The sequence below is a fragment of the Erythrolamprus reginae genome, chromosome 3 (genome assembly GCF_031021105.1).
Source record: "Erythrolamprus reginae isolate rEryReg1 chromosome 3, rEryReg1.hap1, whole genome shotgun sequence".
NCBI classification, from domain to species: Eukaryota; Metazoa; Chordata; class Lepidosauria; order Squamata; family Dipsadidae; genus Erythrolamprus; species Erythrolamprus reginae.
Genome location: NC_091952.1, coordinates 134,327,452 through 134,340,629, shown reverse-complemented (window position 1 = coordinate 134,340,629; position 13,178 = coordinate 134,327,452). Strand labels below are relative to the sequence as shown.

The 13,178-nt window shown below is 41.3% G+C and overlaps 1 protein-coding gene across 3 annotated transcripts in view; it reads left to right on the top strand.

Annotated features, from left to right (window-relative positions):
* The window catches only part of DARS2 (aspartyl-tRNA synthetase 2, mitochondrial), a 44,072-nt gene extending 32,987 nt beyond the window's left edge, over positions 1-11,085 (top strand). For all 3 annotated transcript variants that reach the window (XM_070746765.1, XM_070746764.1, XM_070746766.1), the window contains 7 exons: positions 1,177-1,284; positions 4,083-4,145; positions 5,100-5,252; positions 5,631-5,849; positions 6,212-6,322; positions 7,026-7,101; positions 10,246-11,085. In XM_070746765.1, the coding sequence (XP_070602866.1) occupies positions 1,177-1,284; positions 4,083-4,145; positions 5,100-5,252; positions 5,631-5,849; positions 6,212-6,322; positions 7,026-7,101; positions 10,246-10,433 (918 nt within the window). In that variant the 3' untranslated portion in view covers positions 10,434-11,085. The remainder of the gene's footprint in view (positions 1-1,176; positions 1,285-4,082; positions 4,146-5,099; positions 5,253-5,630; positions 5,850-6,211; positions 6,323-7,025; positions 7,102-10,245) is intronic.
* The last annotated feature ends 2,093 nt before the right edge of the window (positions 11,086-13,178 follow it).

The following is a 13,178-nucleotide window of genomic DNA, read 5'->3' as shown; positions in this document are numbered from 1 at the left end:
ACCATTCTTGTAAAAGAACAAGGTAATGTAAATGAGATAATGATCAGATATAGTCATATAAGGGTAGGATAATCCCATGATTATCTCATTTTCCTCCAATTTGTTGTTCAAATAACAGGAAATCTGTTGAAGCAAATCTATTCTAGAATATACATTAAAATGACTAATAAATAATCCTTATATTTTATCAAATTATAATGCATTTTGACTTTTAATTTGTGTGAAAGAGAAATATGGAGATCTCTGCTGTTTTAAAGCAGTAATTGTTGATAGTTCTTATACACATTTGCCACATTTGATAACAGTGGTATTTTGGTACTTATTATTAATTCGTTCTGGGAGGCCATGAGTACCAAACAGATTTTTCCCATAAGGAATAATATAGTGAGTCACAAGGCAGCCAACACCAGGGCATTCTAGCTTGTGGATCGAGTACCAAATAATGATCCGTATCAGGACAAAATTTTCATGACAAAATGTGCTGAGTACCAAGCTTAATTAATTTCAAAGCAGTTGAGTGCCAAGGTACCAATGTCTTGAGTTACAGAAGCTTATGTCAATCACAACTCTTCTCTTTAAGATACCCCAAATGTTTTTGTACTGCATACTGAATTTGTTAAATTAGAAACTGGGAAGGGGGAAGTCTATCTTTCCTGAAACTAAAGCACTGACTTATTGACTACCATAAATTATCAGCCATGTTATGAGAATTCCGCCCAAAGCCTGTGTTCCTATTTAAAAGGGGTTGTAGTGGCAGCTGTTCCAATGTCTTGAACAAAATTCATCAGCTGATGAGTATAGGACAGTGGTGGCTTTTCCAGACCAAATGCTCAAAGCGTGTGCCCCTACCCCAATGCAAATGCGTGCACGCACCTTGTGCATGCGTGCACTGCCCCCCACATGCCCCCACCACTGCCTTCCCTGCACATGCACAGCAGAGACCCAATGACCAGCTGGCTGGCAGGAGGCACATGTGCATGTGTGGTGGACCTGGATTGGGGTGACGACTCGCATGCCCACAGAGAGGGCACTTCCATAAGGTTCACCACGGGTATAGGTTGTAAAGTTAAGCCCTTTTTCATTTGCATTTGAAACAGCTTTTCCTTCCCTTGTTTTTTTCTAGTCATATTCCTGTTGTCACAATTATGATATTTATATCTTTTCTTCCAATGTCAGATCGTTGATGTAAGTCACATTCTCGGGAATGTAGATGTTGGCTTTTTGCAAAATTCTCTCAGTGAGCCCTACAGTACAGTGAAAGCCATTTGCATTCCCCAGGGAGCGGTGAGTGAGGGTGTTTGTGGGAAGGGGAAATATCTTTTATCTTGGATATTGTAATTTATGAAGTTGTTATTTCTATGATGAACCATACAAATACGTTCTCTCTCTCTCTTGGACTTGCATACAAGTAGATGATTGAAAAAGCAAAATTTATCTTTTCAGGAGACGTCAAACTGGTTTCAGTAAAATCTATTTCTTAAAAAATAAGAACACATTAAACTAATGTATTTCTTTGTATATTGAAATTAAAATAATACTGAATAAAATAAAGCACACTTATGGAGATTTGGCTAACTCAGTAGTTAGTGGAGAGGAAGAATGGTGATCTGTGAGATAGACGTCCTTGTAGAAAGAAGTAAAAAGATAAAGTTTTCTCTGTCAGTCGTACCCTACTGTAGGTTATGGTTTCTTCTCAAGGGAGCCAGCATTGTCCAAAGACAATTTTCATGTTCATGTGGCCAGCATGGCTATACATCAAATATTACATTCCCACCAAAGTGGTACCTATTAATCTATTCTATTTCACATGCTTTCAAACTGTTAGGTATGTAGGAGTTGAAGCAAATAATGGGAGCTCATCCTGTTTCATGGAAGTTCAAGCCTCAAACCTGGGCTGTCAGTTCTTCATAGCACTTCAGTACTAAAAAAAAGTGAAAGAAAAAATATTTAATCTATAGGTGGAAATGAAACAGTTATGCAAAATATAGAAATCAGCCCAGATTTCTAGTGTGAAAAAAGAATGGGAAGAAAACTAGGAAAGGCTGCATCTTATATTATCAATGCAGTTTTCTTTCCTACTTCTTCCGCACAACCCCATTCTGAAGTACAAGCTAGAAATCATAGAGTTATATATAGTTATGTCCATCAGTCAGTGGAATGAACATCATAGACAGTCAGATGAGATTTTCTCTTCTCTGAAAACTGGGACTCTGCAGGGTTATCTCTAAAAATACCTAAATGAATATACACAACAGTGGGTGCTGGTATAATTTCAAATTTTGTTCAACAGTCAAATACTAAAAAGAAATACAGTACATTTATTGAAGGTGTATCCCAGTTATGATCTGTCAGTCACATTTGGATAAATGTTTTAAATTCAGCTTTTCATCCTTGATTTATTAAGCATGCTTACGTTCTGTGCACTTGTCATTATTTACATTGTTCTCACAATATGAAATCATTTACAACAACAGACTAATTGTGAGAAATAATTATTAAATTAGGGCATTCATTTGAGTTCATATATTCAACTTTGGGTCGAGTTTAGATCTCCCTAATTCAAATCCACCTCAATTTACTGTTGCCCTACTAGTTCTCAAATTGATTTGCAGCTGAATGCCAAATGTGGAGGAATTGCAGGCAAACAGATACAGTGGTACCTCATGATATGAACCCCTCGTCTTACGAACAACCCGAGATACAAACCTGGGGTTCAGAAATTTTTTGCCTCTTCTTACGAACTTTTTCCTTCTTACGACCCCGCCGCCGCCGAGAAGCCCCGCCGCCCGGCTGTCGCTTTTTGAAACAGCCGGGGGGCTTCTCAGCGTCCTCCTGAACCCGAACGCCAAACCCAAACTTCCGGGTTCGGCGTTCGAGAGGCCGCCAAGAAGCCCCCCGGCTGTTTTAAAAGGTGACAGCTGGTCGGCGGGGCTTCTCGGCGGCCTCCCGAATGCTGAACCCGGAGGTTTGGCAAAAGTTCAGGTTCAGGAGGCCGCTGAGAAGCCCCGCCGCCCGGATGCCACCTTTTAAAACAGCCGGGGGGCTTCTCGGCGGCTGCCCGAATGCCGAACCCGAAAGTTCGTGTTTGGTATTCGAGTTCAGGAGGATGCTAAGAAGCCCCCCCGGCTGTTTTAAAAGGTGACAGCTGGGTGGCGGGGCTTCTCGGCGGCCTCCCGAACCCGAACTTTTGCCGAACTTCCGGGTTCGGCATTTGGGAGGCCGCCGAGAAGCCCTGCCGCCCGGCTGTCACCTTTTAAAACAGCCGGGGGGCTTCTCGGCGACCTCCCGAACGCCGAACCCGGAAGTTCGGGTTTGGCGTTTGGGTTCAGGAGGATGCTGAGAAGCCCCCCGGCTGTTTCAAAAAGTGACAGCTGGGCGGCGGGGCTTCTCAGCGGCGGCGGCGGGTTAATTGACTTTACATTGTTTCCTATGGGAAACAATGTTTCGTCTTACGAACTTTTCGTCTTACGAACCTCCCCCGGGAACCAATTAGGTTCGTAAGATGAGGTATTACTGTACTTGTGAATGGATGCTTTTGCCAGTTGATGCTACAGTTAGGAGACAGGAAAACTGTGTTTTTCTTTGTTGTGGTATTTAATATCAAGCCTGTGTTTGTAATTATAGAGGCACTAAAATAGTGATTAAAAGTTTACAAGATTATGGTGCATCAAAATTGTTTCTTTTTATCTCATGATGATAGTTTGCAAGAATCTAATCTGAACATCACTGTTTTATCTATGTTTATTAATAGAATCTTAATACCTGTTTAGAAATTATTTTAATTGCATCATTGAGAACGATAGGAAAAAAAGAAATCAAACTTTTTTTTTGTTTTAAGATTATTTTCCTTGGATTTTATATCGTTTTGGAGAGAATTCTCTATATATCATTGTTGTGATTAATTCATTTTTGCTGTATGTGATTCCTTTCTAGAACTGAAAATATAATCTGAAAGTATTTTTTAATTTAAGATTGGTTTTGAAACAAAATATTTCATATAAAAATAATAGGCAAATGTATAACAGTATCAGTTAAAATATAACATAATCTATTTATTAGTGTTTATGTATCTTTGTCTCTAGAAATATCTACAGTTTAAAGATTTGGAGTCCTTAAATGAATTATCAAAATCCCAATTTAACCAGGTATGGGGAAAATACTTACAAACAAGAAATATTTTCTTTTGAGAATTTATGTTGGGCTATGCAAAATTTAAACCTGCATCAGTTGAGGCTGGGACAGGGAGAATTTCCAGTTCTTTTAATTTAGTTCAATTTGGATTAAAAGAAAAATAAAAAGCTGGCCCATTGTGTGAAGATGATTTTGATCAAGATAGACTTTTGATTGTAAGTTTTGTTTTATAGTCCTTCTTACATTGTACAAACTGACTTAATTCATATTAAAGAATGAAAGAGCTTAAAACTTTCTGAAAGTGTATTTCAAAGTAAGTATCTTACTTTGCATACAGGCAAGCACTCTGCCAGAGCCACTATGAATATTTGCATGGGGTGGGAGAATGCTGTATATGATAGAGTTCTTTTTTAGAAAAAAAAAGGGTGTGTGTGTGAGACAACTGAAATGTATGGCTCATGGGAGGGATTCTTAGGATTCCAAAATCAGCAGACACTCTTTGCTGGCCTGCTTATATTATTTGAAGAAATCTTAAATTGCTTGATTCCATGCTTATATCACTGCTTTTCCTCGTTATTCTTTCTCATAAAAGGATAGGAAGTGGCCTTGTACTCAGACTATTGGTCTATCTTAGTAACTTCAATACTAGCAACTTTGTAGGTACAAGTTAAGTTTTTCCAGCTGTTTCTGTGTGGAAAAGTTGGTCCCTAACACTAGACAATGATTCCTTATACTTAAGCTATTGTCAGTAGATATAACGGTGTTCTTTTCCATCCCAGAAAGTACTTGGTGTAAACTAGGCTGCATTGGGTTTGGTTAGTTTTATTGGTTAACTATTGTTTCATGGGATCTGAAAATCATTGCCATATATTGAAGAAGAGCAATTAAAGTAGTTGAATACCTTTGGTTTCATTTGCATTCTTTTCAAGAAGTGCTGAGCTGTTTATTAACTTTTCTGTCCTGTATAGTTAATATCATGTTTGATTTTGAAACCTGATGGCAACATGAAGTCCCCACTTGAAAAATATCTTAATGAAGAGCAAAAAAAAGAGTTTATCAAAACAGTTAAGGCCAATGTGGAGGATCTAGTGTTGCTTGCTGCTGGCCAACACAAAAAGGTGGTAAGTAGAATATGGATGCTCTTAGTTTTGTTTGGGCACAGCAAAAATAAATCTAAATGTATTTATTTGTTTAAATTTAAATTATATCTGATTCCTCTTGACCGGCAAGAAATCACCTGTACCTCTACTTGACATTTGCATTGATGAGCTGTTCCTTCTTTATTAAAATGAACATTAACTCATCCTTGAATAAATTACCTTCTAACAAATGACTAATAACCACTGCATTTTCAATCAGAATTTTAAAAATATTCAGAAAAAATTGCTCCTGACAATTACAAGTCGATAATAATACAAAGCTTGGAGTTAGAGATGCAAGTGCTGTGTCTTTCTATGAGGCCTTAGCACCTTCTCTCTTCTACTCTCATTTGTTTTCAGTGCTCTGCATTAGGAAAGCTACGATTGAAGAGTGCTGAACTTCTGGAAGCAAAAGGCCTGTTACTTCGTGACCCTTCTGCCTTTCACTTCCTCTGGGTGGTAGAATTCCCACTTTTCCTCCCCAAAGAAGAAAATCCGGAAGAATTAGAAGCTGCTCATCATCCTTTCACTGCTCCCCATCCTTTGGACGAGCATCTTCTCTACTCAGATCCCAGACAGGTGCCTTTATGTTTTTTAATATACAAAGCAGGATACTGCAGACAAAGAATTGGACAAAATGATAAAAGCAAAGTATTTTTTATTATTAGCAATTTAATCTTAGGACAAGAAATCTATCTTATCTGAAAATGATGTACTATAAAATCAGACCCAGAGAAAATTAGGATTATACACATGGTTTACTTGTCTTCTAATTATCTTGTTCAGAATGTTCATTCTGTTTCTGTCATCTTCAGATGTACTGTACTGTAGTTCCCATTAGTTGCAAAAGCACTATTGGGTGGGGTCTGCTGTTTCACAAGGATTTTGACAGATATACATAACAATACAAATTACAATGTTTCCTTCTTTTTGCTTGTTAGGTTAGAGGTCAGCATTATGACCTGGTTTTGAATGGTAATGAGATCGGAGGTGGCTCTATTCGGATCCATAATGCAAAGCAGCAGCGGTTCATACTTGAGACAGTTTTGAAGGTAATTGTTTGTACTAAAATAGTGTTTATTTAATTTGGAATAAGCAAATTTCAGAACAAATAGCAATAGCAATTAGACATATACTGTCACATACTACTTTATAGCTCTCTCTGGATGGTTTACAAATGTCAGCGCTCAATAATCTGGGGCCTCATTTTTACTGACTCATTTTACTGATCTGGGGCCTCATTTTTACTGACCCTAGAAGGATGGAAGGGTGAGTCAACTTTGAGCTGCTCGGGATCCACCTCCAGACAGTGGGTAGAGTTTGCCTAAAATATTCTAATTCCTGTGCCATTATCAGGTACAGAGAGATAAACATTATTTACACATTGTTCAGAAGAGACCATTAAAAAGCAAAACAAAATGTGCAAAACACCTCAACAGCAATTAACACCAAGATGAGCAGAGATTAACACCAAGATTAACACTAAACCAAAGATCAAGAAGCAAACAATACTCAAGGTAATTTTCCATTAATTCAATGGTAAACCGATTGTAGTTATTTTATTCTTGTGTCAGAAGAAATATCTCAGTGCAATTTTATTTTGTATTACCTTTTACTATTGTTAAAAATATTAATATTGTTTTAAAAATGAATATACAGGAAAACTACATTTGCACCCTGGCCCTGCCTATGAATTTCCCTATTTGATCTCTCTATGAACAGAAAGCCTGTTTGATCAATTTCTTACATTCTTAGGAAAACACCGAGTTGCTTTATCACTTCCTTGAAGCTCTGGAGTGTGGTGCACCCCCACACGGAGGAATTGCACTAGGTCAGTATCTTTTTTTCTTTTTGCTACATACAGGAAGTTTGACTATCTTACTTTTGTTCTGCTCTGGCTGAAGCAGATCGGAACTAAGGGAGAATCCACACACTGAGATTTCAAATTGAACACTTTTATATGAAAAGCAGGATTTATACAAGCAAATTCAGGCATTTAAGTCCATCTTGGCAACTTTCCCTGCTAAATTGACTAAGAGATAAAGGTCCGGGCAGCCACCGAGAGTCCTCAGTGAAATAATGTTTCTCTGGTCACACATAAACACTTACAACTTCCAAGGTTTTCCTCTGCCTGATGAATTTAGAAGACTAATAGCAAGTTGCCAGCAAGGCATTTCTGGAACCCCAAATGTATGACTGCTCCCATTACGAAGGTTGGAACACCACACCTCTTTACCCAGAAATCCTCCTTTTAATATCCTGTCTGGGTGTGGTCAACTATTTTTTCTGGGGGGGGTTTCTGTTCTTAAGTGTTCTGATAATCATTTTCCAATTATTTCTCCAAACTAATTGTGCAAATCTCTAGGGGATGAAAGTGCAAACATTTCCCAAGTAAAAAAAATATTGTTTTGAAATATAGCTAAGCTAGGTAAAAATTTGCTTAGCTCATTACACAAAACTAGTATGTAAGAATATATTCTTCATTTATCAGGTTTATCAAACATTTAATCTTTATTCTGACTTATTGTTATCTCAGTGTAGTTGGGAACAAAACAATAATGGTTTGTAAATTGGTTATTTTTGAAAGGAGAAATAAAAGCTTTTCTCTCTTTTGGGGGATTTTTTCCCCAGTCATCAAAAAGGCAACATACTCAGTAAAACATTTATAAAGCATTATTGATTCAGCAGTTAAATAGTCATCCCTCTGATATATTTCTCAATTGTACCACAGTTAATTAAAGGCATGTTGCTTACCAACACAGTTTTCCAACTGACATTAGCAGAGAGGTTTTCTAAACTAATGAAAGATATGTTATAATTCCTTCATTCCAGAAAAGTTCCTAGCATTGAAAAGATAGCAAGAAGTTGCAGGGAGATTGTCAACGCCTCCTTGGGGAGTGGGTCCTTTCCGGCTCCTTATAAGGAGGCACTTGTGCGCCCCCTCCTCAAGAAGCCTTCCCTGGACCCAGCTGTACTCAATAACTACCGTCAAGTCTCCAACCTTCCCTTTATGGGGAAGGTTGTTGAGAAGGTGGTGGCACTTCAGCTCCAGCGGTCCTTGGAAGAAGCCGATTATCTAGGTCCTCAGCAGTCTGGATTCAGGCCCGGCTACAGCACGGAAACTGCTTTGGTCGCGTTGATGGATGATCTCTGGCGGGCCCAGGACAGGGGCTTGTCCTCTGTCCTGGTGCTTCTTGACCTCTCAGCGGCTTTCGATACCATCGACCATGGTATCCTTCTGCACCGGCTAGAGGGGTTGGGAGTGGGAGGCACTGTTCTTCAGTGGTTCTCCTCATACCTCTCTGGTCGGTCGCAGTCGGTGTTAGTAGGGGGTCAGAGGTCGACCTCTAGGTCTCTCCCTTGTGGGGTGCCTCAGGGGTCAGTCCTCTCCCCCCTGCTATTTAATATCTACATGAAACCACTAGGTGAGATCATCCAAGGGCATGGGGTGAGGTATCATCAATACGCCGATGATACCCAGTTATACATCTCCACCCCATGTCCAGCCAACAAAGCAGTGGAAGTGATGTGCCGGTGCCTGGAGGATGTTAGGGCCTGGATGAGTGTCAACAAGCTCAAACTCAACCCAGACAAGACGGAATGGCTGTGGATCTTACCTCCCAAGGACAACTCCATCTGTCCGTCCATTACCCTGGGGGGGAGAATCACTGGCCCCCTCAGAGAAGTTTCGCAACTTGGGCGTCCTCCTCGATCCACAGCTCACATTAGAGAAACATCTTTCAGCTGTGGCGAGGGGGACATACGCCCAGGTTCGCCTGGTGCACCAGTTGCGACCCTACTTGGACCGGGAATCACTGCTCACAGTCACTCATGCCCTCATCACCTTGAGGCTTGACTACTGTAACGCTCTCTACATGGGGCTACCTTTGAAAAATGTTCGGAAACTTCAGATTGTGCAGAATGCAGCTACGAGAGCAATCATGGGCTTTCCCAAATATGCCCATGTTACACCAACACTCCGCAGTCTGCATTGGTTGCCGATCAGTTTCCGGTCACAATTCAAAGTGTTGGTTATGACCTATAAAGCCCTTCATGGCACCGGACCAGATTACCTCAGGGACCGCCTTCTGCTGCATGAATCCCAGCGACCAGTTAGGTCCCACAGACTGGATCTTCTCCGGGTCCCGTCAACTAAACAATGTCGCCTGGCGGGACCCAGGGGAAGAGCCTTCTCTGTGGCGGCCCCGGCCCTCTGGAACCAACTCCCCCCAGAGATTAGAACTGCCCCCACCCTCCTTGCCTTTCGTAAACAACTTAAAACCCACCTCTGCCGCCAGGCATGGGGGAATTGAGATCCTCTTTCCCCCTAGGCCTTTACAATTCTATGCATGGTATGTATGTATGTATGTTTGGTTTTTATATTAATGGATTGTTAATCATTTCTAATACCAAATTATTATTGTACACTGTTTTATTGTCGCTGTTAGCCGCCCCGAGTCTCCGGAGAGGGGCAGCATACAAATCCAATCAATCAATCAATCAAATAAATAAATAAATAAATAAATAAATAAATAAATAAATAAATAAAGCAGTGAGTGACTTAGCATGTACATAGAATAAGCTCTTACAGTCTACTGCAGTGTTTCCCAACCTTGGCAACTTGAAGATATCTGGACTTCAACTCCCAGAATTCCCCAGCCAGCATTTGCTGGCTGGGGAATTCTGGGAGTTGAAGTCCAAATATCTTCAAGTTGCCAAGGTTGGGAAATACTGGTCTACTGTATGTGCATATTATTTCGCCTTTCACAGACTCATCCATTTTTTAATTTAAAAGTGTTAGGCAAAGTTCCAACAGCTTTTTTCTGAAACGAACCTTCTACTTATTTTACCTGTACAATATATTTTATTAATGGAGAGATACTGATAATACTTGTTATAACTTCATTGATAGCTGTACCTTTGGGCAAAACCTAACTTTATAGCACTATTAATATTTGATGCATTTCTTTTTCAGGGCTTGACAGACTGATTTGCCTTTTAGTTGGAGGTTTGAGTATTCGAGATGTTATTGCTTTCCCTAAATCTTTCAAGGGAAGAGATTTGATGAGCAATGCTCCAGATTATGTTGACCCGCAAGAACTTGAGCCATATCATGTGCAGGTTACATGGCCCTTGACAGAAGCTAAAGCAAGGACTAATTGAAAATTATCTATTCTTCAGAAATCTTAGCAGACACTAAATTTGTCACTAGTGAGCAGATTATCAATACTATTTGTGGGGAAAGTGAACTGTTCGAAGAATCAAGGGCATCCTTCATTATATCATGAAATTTCCTTTGTGTCACCTGTGTTCTAATGGTACGGTAAGTATGGAATCATCACAAATATGAGACTATATTTGTATATCTGAATTAAAATATTATGTTCAAAAGATAGCATGTCCTATTACTATTGTTATATACCATATTTTTCAAAGTATAAGACGTACCTTTTTACCCCCAAAAAACATGGGTGTGTCTTATATACTGAATGTAGCCCCAGCCACCCCCACTCTTTGGCCTCTGCTTCCCAGCAATTTACCTCCTCACAGCAAACTGAAAGAGTCAAGCCAAGCAACTAATTATCAGCTTCCCAACCCTGATTTGCCATGTGCTAAACTGAAATTGAAACTAGCTGCAAGGAGACAAATTTCTGGGAGACAGATTTTAATTTTCTGCTGAACTGGATGTAAGGTGTCAACAACTATGTCTGTAGAATGTTCAAATTATTAGACTTATTTTAAAAGACTGTTTTATTATTGTTCATGACAGCTTAACAAAATGAAGCTTTTTAAAATAAATGCTTGATCTGAAGAGGCCCAGTGCTATTGTGTCTTCTTTTAAATAATAGAGAATATTGTATATTTCCAGGAAGCCACATCAGTTTTAAAGGTCTGTAAAAGTAAAATCTGAAATGTATCAGTGTCCTGTTTAGCAGCTGAGTTAAATCCTGACTTAGTCATGTTTGAAGTAGATCTATTTCAATTGGGAGTACTGTAGTTAGTGACTTTACTGCCATAAAGTACATTTCTCCAATATTGTGAAAACAATATATTCCAGGCTCAGTGTCCCTCTCTCAGCTAATTAAGCCATATCACCTGAGCCTTTAAATGGTCTCAGTCATCATTGGAACCCTTCCTAAGGAAGATAATTGCAAATGAAATTGGATGTTCCCAAAGTGCTATATCAAAGCACATTAATAGAAACGTATGTGGAAGGGAGAAGTGTGGAAGAAAGATGCACAAGCAGCAGGGATGACCGCAGCCTGCAGAGGATTGTCAGGAAAAGACAATTCAAAGTGTTGGGGACTTTCACAAGGAGTGGACTTGAGGCTGGAGTCAGTGCATCAAAGAGCCATTAATTCAATGCCTCTAAAAATAGATACAAGCCCAAATTTATCAGTAGGTACTATAGCTCATTAAGTAATGAAAAATGAAGTAAGATGTGTATCTGAGGTGTTGTGATTCAGCCTGCGGCTCCTCAGGGACCGGCTGCGTTCCTGCTGGATCCATGCCCAGAGGAGGACAGTGAACAGGAGGGGGAGGACCAGGCAGACAGGGGAGAGGAAAGTCAGGAAGAGGAGGAGGGAGAGCAGCCTGAGAGCCCCGGGGGGGGGGGGGTGGCTCTGCCCAGCCAGTAGCCTGGACTCACTGGATGAGGAAACACAGGCCATAATAGACATGAGACAGCAACGTGCTGCTCAGAGACGGACCAATTAGAAAGGTATTTGCACCATTGAATTGGCAACAGCTGGGTTTGGGTGTGGTTCTCCTCAGCAGGGTTGAAAAAGGCAGGCCAGCCCTTACAGCCTTGTGGAGCGTTATTGAATGGAAGTTCTGTGACCCTGCTCTGCATCTCGGCGTCTCTGATCTTGGCTTGTGGCCTAGAAATCTGGAAGACTTGGGGGAGGTGTAGGTTTTTCTCCAATGCACTTGCAAGGAGAGTCCAAGATGGGTTATTCTTCAGTCTGATTGGTAGGGACTGAGTTTTAATTTAAATATTAATTACTAGGCAGGCACCGCCTCCCCCTTAGCCCTCCAGTCTAAAAAACTCAGTCGTAGTAAAGGGACTCCTGAGTTACTTCTCTTGTAAAGTTATTGTTTTTATTGCTTATCTTGGTATTATACTAATCACCTTTTCTCTTTCTCCTTTTCTTTTAAGTGCAGATGGGGGAATCTTGCCTCAGCCGGGCCTGGGTTCAAAATCTCCCGTGGGTTTAACCCAGTTGCCTGCAGCTCCTCCCTGCTCATACCCACACAGACAGAGAGGACTCTGCAAAGCTGCCATTGTGGGTTTGGGAGTGAGCGCCCAGGTAGCCTACTTCCGAGGTGGCACCCGGAGGACGAGGAGGTGGTTGACGCCTCGGGGGTCCGTCCCCCCCTTGGCGAATATACCACGGGGCCGAGAGGTAGCGCCTCTCACCAGCGGCCCACGGGGGAGGCCGTTGGCCCTCCCCCAACGAAGGCAGGCGAGAGCCGATCCGCGCCCCCAATTCGCTCGCAGCAGCGGATCGGCTCTAAAGAAAAAATTTGGAGCCATAGCGAGGCCGATCGCAGAGGGCGGGAATCGTCAGCTTCCCGCCCGCTTACAATGTTACAATTGGTTGCCAGGGAAACGTCCGGCAGCCATCTTGGTGGGGTCGACACGGCAACGATCGGCGGCCATCTTGGGAGGGTCCGGAGTCTCCCGGCTGCCGACTCTCACCCAATCAGCTCCCGTCGCTATGGGAACCAGCCAGCGGCCATGTTGGTGAGGTCGCCGGCTCGGAACTGTGCTCGGACACAGCCTTTGCTGAGACCGGCAGGGAAAACGCGCAGGCGCAGAAGGGGAAACTTTTTCCCACTTCGCTTTCGTTTTCTTGGAGACTGCCCACGATCGCACGGTGCTCCGTGGACAACGCAGCAGGTTTT